Source organism: Salminus brasiliensis, chromosome 18 (assembly GCF_030463535.1).
Source record: "Salminus brasiliensis chromosome 18, fSalBra1.hap2, whole genome shotgun sequence".
NCBI lineage: Eukaryota > Metazoa > Chordata > Actinopteri > Characiformes > Bryconidae > Salminus > Salminus brasiliensis.
In genome coordinates, this window is record NC_132895.1 from 32,107,024 (window position 1) to 32,115,961 (window position 8,938).

Consider the following 8,938-nt stretch of genomic DNA (forward strand, 5'->3'; position numbering starts at 1 on the left):
CCTTCCTAAAGCCCCTTCCAGATAATACAGTTCCTCATTCCACCATGAAGAATTAGTCCAGCTACCCGCCTGTATCCGCAATCCCAAACCTCCTGACCACAGGTGAGGGTGGGGACATAGATCAACTGCAGCCGCCTAACCTACCACTGATCTCACAACCCCTTCTCCCATCACTCGCCAACAAATCCCCGAGAGTCCTCCACCTGGGCTTGGCCTACGCACTTTACCTGGAGGAAGCACGCCATCCTTTTCCGGGATACTACCATGGCCTCAGACTTGGAGGTGCTGATTCTCATACTGACCGCTTCACACTCAGCTGCAAACCCTTCAAGTGTGTGGTGGAGGCCCCTGACACGTAGAGGCCACAAGGGCAATGTCTGCAAACAGCAGAGCTGGTCCACCTTTTCACGACCAGAACAGAACCCACACTGATCCTCCTGCATCTGAGGTTTAACTGTCGGACGGATTCTCCTTTCCGGTACCCTGACATGAACTTTCCCAGGGAGGCTGAGAAGTGTGAAGCACACACTCTCTGGCCCCCTTTCTTGAAAATGGGGACCACCACCACCCTGAGGCATTTTCCTTGGGATTAGAAGATCCTCCAGACTTTCCTTCCAGTGCTCAACAACGTCCACAGAGTTCAGAGGTTCACCACCCTTACTGAGCACAGTTTCCACAGTGTCCCTCACTCCTCATCTGTGTTGTCGGAGCATTTTCCAGAAAATCCTTGACAGTCATTCTCCACGGCCTCTCCGAACTCCTCCCATTCTCTGGATTTTGCTTCTGCCACTTCCAAAGCTGCTACCTATTTTGCCTGCTGGTACCCATTAGCAGAAGTGGGAGTACCCCGACCCAACCGAGCTCAGAAAGTCTCTTTCTTCCACCTGATGGCCTCCCTCACCGCAGGTGGACACCAAAAGGTTCTTCGGCGTCCACTGTAATGGGCACCAGCAAGCTTCTGGACACAACTATGTACAGCAGCTTCCTCGATGGAGGTCTTAAACCAGGTCTACTCCCATTCCATGTTTCCAACCTCCTCCAGAACATGTGAGAAGCTCTTTTGGAGATGGGAGTGGAACGTATTGTGGATGGCAGCCTTTCCTAGCAGACCCTCACTACTTGTTTGGGCCTACCAGGTCTGTGTGGCTGTTTACCCCACCACCCGATCCAACTCACCACTGGATGAAGATCAGGTCACAGCTTGGCACTTCTCTTTACCCGAGTGTCTGAAACACATGAAATGACCCAAGCCCAAGCTGCTCTGGTACCAAGTACAGGTGAGCAACCTTGTGTCTGAACATGGTGTTTGTTACGGACAAACCATGACCAGCACAGAAGTCCAATAACAACTCACTGCTCGGGTTCAGATCAGACAGGCCGTTCCCCTGATCCTTCCTCTCCAGGTTTTCCAGTTATTGCCCATATTAGCGCTGAATTCTCCCAGCAGAACAACAGAGTCACTGCATTGCACTCTCTCTAGAATCTCACCCACAGGTATCGTCCCAAAGCAGCTTTACAGAAATCCGGGTCCGAGCCTCTTTTGAGCAAGCCAGTGGCGACAGTGGCAAGGAAAAACTCCCTCATGCTAAGAGGAAGAAACCTTGAGAGGAACCAAGACTCAAAAGAGGAACCCATCCTCCTCTGGTCAACACCGGATAGACTGATAGATAACGGGAAAGCAGTAGAATCAATGATCAGATAGAGACAAAGTGGGATGTTGTCGTTACCAGAAGCCACATTAGACGACTTCGATGGATGAGCCCTTCTTGGTCGTCTTCTTCATCTTCATCATCAGGTTCTGTTTGTGGGACAATAAGAGAAAGTCTGAGCAACTGAACCATTTCTCAATCATCTGAAGTGATTTTGCAGTTTAAAGATCTGGGGCTGTCCCAGTCCCTCAACACTCCACTCCCATACCTTAAACTGGAGGAGCCTCTGTCTCTTGGGTCCCTTCTTCACTGTTGGCTGCGGTAGCAGGACTTCTGGAGTTGCACTGTCACGCCTTTGCTCCGCACGAGCAAGCAGGAGCTTCAGCAGAGGCAGCAGGATGATGGACACCCTACTGGGAAGGAGAGGAGGAGCGACGCACCACAGACTTACCTCTGAAAAACCTCCTCATCCTCTCTCGAAGTGAGCGGGAGGCTTTTACAATTGGTGCCACTAGGCAAGCTTTAGCTGCAGCGCAAAACGAGCTACAGCCGAAGCAGCCGCACTCCTCCCCCACGACCTCCACACTTCGGCAAGCTCCACTGCTGCCGTGTTCTGGCTCAGGCTGAACCTCTCGACACGTGACAAACTCCAGCCCATCTCCTGAGCTAGAAGATGACGATGTCCCGTCTACATCTCTGCTCAAACAGGAAGAAGTCTGAAACACTTCCTGTGTTTGCTGAAGTGAGTCCTGGTCTTCAACTGGTACCACAAGGAACCTGCCTATACGTCTGGAGATGGTACAGAAGCAGGAATGAGGTTAATGGTGAACTTAAGCCTTAATCGGGCCGATTCCGGTCCGCAGGCCGTATGTTTGACACCTCTGTATTGGACTGAACAGTACAACCAAACTTCAGGGTGAACTGTAATCCTGAATCTTACCTTGCTGCAGAGGGACGAGCTGTGGAAGTCTCTGGAGGAGTGCGACTGCTGGAGGAGTGTGTCGCTGCTCTGCTCAGACTGGCCTTATCTGGATCCTGTGGTGAAGAGGAAAGGGTCGTTATAGAATTTACACACAAATCTGACCTTTACTGATGTATCCTGAACAGTCTGGCTTCAAATCGCTCTGGTGGAAATTCCTGAACATGATCTGAACGGCAGCTGGAATGTCGTTACATGAAGCTAATGTTGTTAAGAACCAATGGGACCCTTGACCCCACCAGTTCCCCACTTGTATTTCTGTACAGTGGTGGTGAACGGAACCAGGCATCGCCATGACTGCTGCACAGATGCGATTTTCTCTGATAGAACGGTGTCTCAGGCGCCAGGCAGCGTATTCCAGCGTACCTTACTGTGAGGGAGCTTTTAGAGGTTCAGACGTCTGATTGCATTCACCACCACTGTAGACAGTTCTGACTGGGTAGGTTCCTCTTGAATGGAGCATTTCCCACCAAACCCACCAAACCTCACTCTAAATGACTCTGTTTCCACTGTTTGATTATGTGGGAATCTGAAGGAACTGTTGTAATGTTGTGAGGTGTGCTCTATGACTTACGGTGTTCCTCTTCTGTAGCTCAGAGACACAGGGAGAGCTTCTCACAGACAGAGACCGGCTCGAGGATTGAACCCCAGACTGCACCTCCAGACTGCTGGAGCTGTGCGGCAACCTGAAATGGAAAATCAGAGGTAAATCTCCTGTAGGAACATATAAACCTGGAACTTGATGCTGGAGCTCCAGCACAGAGGTTTACTTACGGCTCCTGGCTGGTCTGCAGCCAAGGGTGCTGGGCCACCTTAGTCGCCGAAGGCCGGACGAGAGCATTGTAGCGCAGCATGTACGAGATGAAGGCGCGACAGGGCTCCTCCACATTACTGGGATACTCCAGGGGTCTGAGCTGGCGGAGTGGGAGTCTTTTCCTGTTGGGGGCTTTGAAGGGTAGTCTCCCGGTGACCATGTGGTAGAAGATCACGCCCAGACTCCAGACATCAGACCTCATGGGATCATGTGGTACACGCAGAAGCACCTCCGGTGCAGCATAAAGTGGAGTGCACATGTATGTCCGACATAGTTTGGGGAAGCCTTCGTAAAATCGCCCAAAACCAAAGTCGGTGAGCCTCACTTGGTTGTCAGCCGTCAGCAGAACATTCATACACTTCAGGTCTCGATGAGCGATGTTCTGCTGGTGCAGGTAGACCACGGCACAGACGAGCTGAGAGAACCACGTCCTGGCCTGGTCCATGGGGATGAAGGAGAGCTCACAGACCTTTCGAAAGAGATTTGTCGTGGCAGCCTCCATCACGACGTAAGCCTGTCCGCTGGGCATCTGAAAGATTTCGTGGACCTGAACTATGTGAGGGTGCCTCACTCTTCTCAGGATGGCGAGTTCCAGGGGCAGATATTTACGAGTGAATTTTGAATTTTTTCTTCGGGGCTTCATTATTTTAATGGCCACCTGTTCGGAGTGTCTTTCTGATGTGGCCAGTTTCACCATGCCGAAAGTCCCTTCACCGAGGCTGCCCACCAACTCGTAGCCCAAGCTTCTCAGAGGACCGTCGGTTTTCATGTTGTTTCCCTGTGTATGGAAGGTGGAGCAGAACGTTAGAGGGTTCAGTAGGTGAACGGTTCATTTTGAGGGTTTAAGAGTGTTTCTGACTCTCTTATGCTTTATATTCTGCACACCTCACCAGAACCTCACCGGTAAACAGCACTTCAGATGCTGAAATGATCAGAACATCTGCTTTTGACCTTTTGCAGCTTCAGTTGGAAAAACTGAGGCTGTGACTGATTGATGTAGAGACCAATTTTTCCCTAGTTTAACTGAGCTAACCCACCCGCTCACCAAGAGTCCCCCCCATCACTTGCAATGCTCCTGGGCAAGCACGTGTCTTCTCTGATACATGTGAAGTAACCCTATCCCATCAAATCTAAACTATCTAACAAACTAATCTATTAAAATATTAACATTATCTAGAACGTTCCAATTCACTGGTTCTAGTGTTGTGGAGAACTTTGTGCTTTAATTGTGATCTGTAATCAATAATTGGTACTTACCTTATCCTGTGTGGGAGGGAAGCAGCTCTAGAACCCGTTTATCAGGTTCTAATGTAAGTGGCTCTAGAACCGAGCCAAATGACATCAGCATCGATGTGACTGTAGCAATCAACTGTCTCGTGACCTGCTGAATCCTAACTGAACCAGTGAGGGAGAACACGCCTTATATATAGAGGCCGCTGTGATGTCACAATTGCAGTGATGTCATAATGGAGGGGTGGAGTCAGGCCACAGGCCAGTGTTCCTTCATTGACTGTATAGGACTGTATGTACACACAGTGCTGTGAAAGGGGATTCACCCCTTTAGTAACTCAGTCAACACATGAACCACATTGCAGTGATGATGGGACTGAGTTGATTGAATACAGCCAGGCCTGTTGAGTGTGAACCTCATTCATACTGAGGTTCAGTGTCAGATCCGTCTCAGCCAACACACTCATGTGGGTGGAACCACAAACAACTCCACTTACCAAATATGGAAAATGGAGAGCTTCATTCTAAACAGATTTTAATACGTTTGGGTGAATTTGTCATTGGTGTTTTCCCCATCATGAATCATTAATGGACCATTCCACCCAATGGGTACCATTTGCTTGTTATAACTCTTTAAAACCTAATTTTGTATCTTTTTTCAACTCTGAATCTAATAACACACATTTAACTATTCAAAACATGTATTGGTCAATCTCAGGCAGCTTTATTTATTTTTTTACGTTTCTAAGCTGAAGATCCAAAACTGATGCAACATTTTAAAAGAATGTTTAAAAACATGTCAACTAATTCCTTTGATTTGTGTTTATTTTAAATAAATGGCTGACTACATGTTCAAATAATTAATATTTATGACTAAAACAATCACTATATATTCCTGCATGTTGTATTTTTCTAAAAGATGCTACGCCATTTTTATCTTTTCAAGAAGACTCAAACTGGAAATTTATCATTTTATTCATCATGTAATGTATTGAACAAATTGATAAATGATGGACCAAACATTGGAAAAAGAAGTCATTTATCTTTATTTTTTAGAAGAAAATAATCAGGTAAGAGGAAGGAACATTGGGATTTTAGGATTTGTTTCTTCAACAGAATCTGTAAATCTTGAATTTGCTTCTGAAATTTCTTTTTTATTTTTTTGTTTCTTTTTGTCTTCTTCTCTGCCCTTGATTATGTTGCCTAAAACACACATGTGCATCACATTAAGTAACACATTTAAAAATGAAGCATATCAAGAAGAGAACACTGTCCCTACTGTGAAACATGGAGGAGGCTCTGTAATGTTCGTGGGCTGCTTTGCTGCATCTGGCACAGGGTGTCTTATGTCTGTGCAGGGTACAAAGAAATCTCAAGACTATCAAGGGCTTGGTCTTAGTTTCAGGTCATGGGTCTTGCAACAGGATAATGACCAAAAACACACAGCTAAAAACAACCAAGAATGGCTAAGAGGAAAAACCTGGACTGTTCTGAAGTGGCCTTCTATGAGCCCTGACCTAAATCCTATTGAGCATCTTTGGAAGGAGCTGAAACATGCCATCTGGAAAAGGCACCCTTCAAACCTGAGACAACTGGAGCAATTTTCTCATGAAGAATGGGCCAAAATACCTGCTGAGAGGTGCAGAAGTCTCATTGACAGTTACAGGAATCATTTGAATGCAGTGATTGCCTCAAAAGGTTGTTTAGGGTACCATAATTTCTGTCCAGGCCTGTTTCATGAGTTTTTAAATAATTCTGTTGAAGCATTGTCTGGCTTTCATTGGTTAATTTTCATAGCATTTTTATTTATTATTACTTTTGTCAGATTTAAGTTATTTCCGTGACCATTGTAGTTTTTTCTTTCCTTAACCGAAGAGTACCAACAATTTTGTCCATGTGTGTAACTATGAATCTGTCCATCTTTCTCCCACTTCTTTCTAATCAGGGTCACAGTGGATCTGGAGCTTATTATTGGGCCCAAGGCAGGAATACCCCTGAACAAGGCACCAGTTCATTGCGGGGACAAATAATTAAACATGAAATAAACATGAATATGACATCAGTGACTGTGACAGCAGTGGCATAGTTGTGTTTCACCTTGATTCCCAAGTTTCCCACTTTACTAGCTTCTTGCCGAGTTCCCACCTCATTCTGCTTAATATATGCATATTTTCTCATTTTTATACCACAATTAAACATCACATCAGCTAAAGTCGTGATTCAGTGTTCAAGCCTTAGTGAGAAATCAGATGAACTAGACTGATGCATGAATCCGATCACAGTGGTGGAACTAATCGTCAACTATCAATGTAGATCAGAAGGCTACTCCATTCACAATCTGGTGGTGGCGCTGTGGTGCAGGGGGCAGTTTCACTGAAGGATGAATGAAGGCTGGATGCTGAATGCTCCTCATGCTTTATGGGTCCTTACAGATCAGGTAAGCTGGGAGATGATCAAAGGTTACCATGAAGGTAAAGACTAGTACTGAAACACCTGCCAGTGGAGTTTTACCAAAGTCTGTTTAACTAACAAGAGGAAAAACTCAGCTTTCAGAAGCTCCAGACTTCATACTGTCTCAGGAAATGACAGTTTCACCAAGACCACCTGACCAACGCTGACCATCAGTGTGAAAGTCAGTGACCACAGGAAGTGAAGTTCTCCTGTTAAACTGATCAGAGAAGAGTCTGAACAGCTGTCTGTAATCAGCCTAGAGTCACCGGCACTTACCCTGAACCTGAACACCAGCACTGAACTACCTAGAAGCTCCTAGAGAGAGAAGAGCAGCTGCAGATGTGGGTCAGCCTGTACTAACACATGGGTGCAGAGTGGGAGGAGCTTATCTCCCCTCCTGCAGTTTTTATTACAGTGGGGTTAAACTGAGCTGCACAGCAGAAAGTAAACCCTCCTGTCCCCCAAATGGTCAAACAGAGGTCACTGCTTCTCCCATCCATCTTAGGTTGATGCTCCAGGCTTCACGTTGATGTTAACTCGGCTTAATTAGCATATTTCCTCATGATCCAATCAGAAGCTGACCAAAGGTCACCATCAGTGTGAATCTCAGTAGTATGACATGTACCTTAGGGTCAGGGCCAGTTTTTCTGTTTCTCTACACTGTGTGGGTGTAAAAAATCATCTTAATTGGCACATCTGATTGGCTATGAGCTCATTACGTATGCAAATTTATTCAGAAAAGGTGTGTCGTGTGGAAAAATAGTGGAAGAAGCTGTGGAAGCTTTGCATTGTGGGAAGGAATCACAGAGGCAGGAGGTCAGATGAAGGAGGGCTCAGGCTGATCTTCTAGGCTGGACTCTTCAGCACAGATGAGGAAGCAGGCAGTTTTCAGGACGGGGTGAAGATCCAGAAACCAGGTTCCTGAAACAGAACAGCAGCTTTAGGATCATCAGAACATCTGGAGAGACTGAAGAACTCAAACACCACACCCTCTCTGGAATGCATTTATCTAGAACCCACCACAGAAAGCCTATAGCATCACATTGGCATCACTACAGAAAGGCTATAGCAACACCACAGGTGTTGGTGTTGAGAAGATGCTGATCCAAGTCCAGAAAGGCTGAGCAGGGTCAGTTTGAACATCCTGGTCTTTCTGTTTTACATGTCCATATATAACCGGATGCCAGCAGAGCAGTCTGATCTCAGTCTAGATCTGATCACTTTTATTTAGGGTCACTAAATTCTTTTAATGAACTCAATCTAACTGTAAAAGTTCATGATGAATCACTTCCAGATCTTCACCCTCCGTTCCTGCTCTTCTGCACTGGATTCAACCATAAACTCAGAAATCTGAGCAGCAGCTCTGAGCTCCAGTCTCATCCAGCCATCAGCACCTTCTCTAATGCTAACTAGATAGCTAGCCTTGGAGATCAACACTTGCAGTAAGCTCATGTGCTACAGCTAACTCTGCTGTGGGCCTGTCTAATCTGGAGATGCTGGCTTTGGTCACCAGGGGGCACTGTTCACTGTTAACGGCGTGTGGTGTTGGAGACGTCAGGAGCAGCAGTTGAGGTTTATTACAAATGAAAGTCTTTAGCTGTGAGAGACACTGCTGAGCTTCACTTTAGGTTGAATACAATCAAATGTCCTCACCGTAATGTACCAATATCCAGTGCAAAGCCATCCTAGAAAAGTAGAGGCTGTTAGTGCAGTAAATGAGGAGAATAAGTAGGTCCAGATTACGGCTCTTGATTTTTGGATGTTGCATGAGCAGGTGTCCACATACTTTTGACAACACATTGTATGTAAATGTGA

The 8,938-nt window shown here is 46.2% G+C and overlaps 1 protein-coding gene across 1 annotated transcript; it reads right to left on the reverse strand.

Annotated features, from left to right (window-relative positions):
* Window positions 1-1,738: 1,738 nt before the first annotated feature.
* On the reverse strand, window positions 1,739-4,211 carry LOC140538798 (testis-specific serine/threonine-protein kinase 6-like). Its single transcript, XM_072661310.1, has 6 exons — window positions 3,403-4,211; window positions 3,203-3,314; window positions 2,590-2,684; window positions 2,214-2,345; window positions 1,918-2,059; window positions 1,739-1,798 (listed from the first exon to the last, which is right to left on the reverse strand). Exons 1-6 carry the CDS (start codon window positions 4,209-4,211, stop codon window positions 1,739-1,741), a joined length of 1,350 nt encoding a protein of 449 aa, XP_072517411.1.
* Window positions 4,212-8,938: the final 4,727 nt, after the last annotated feature.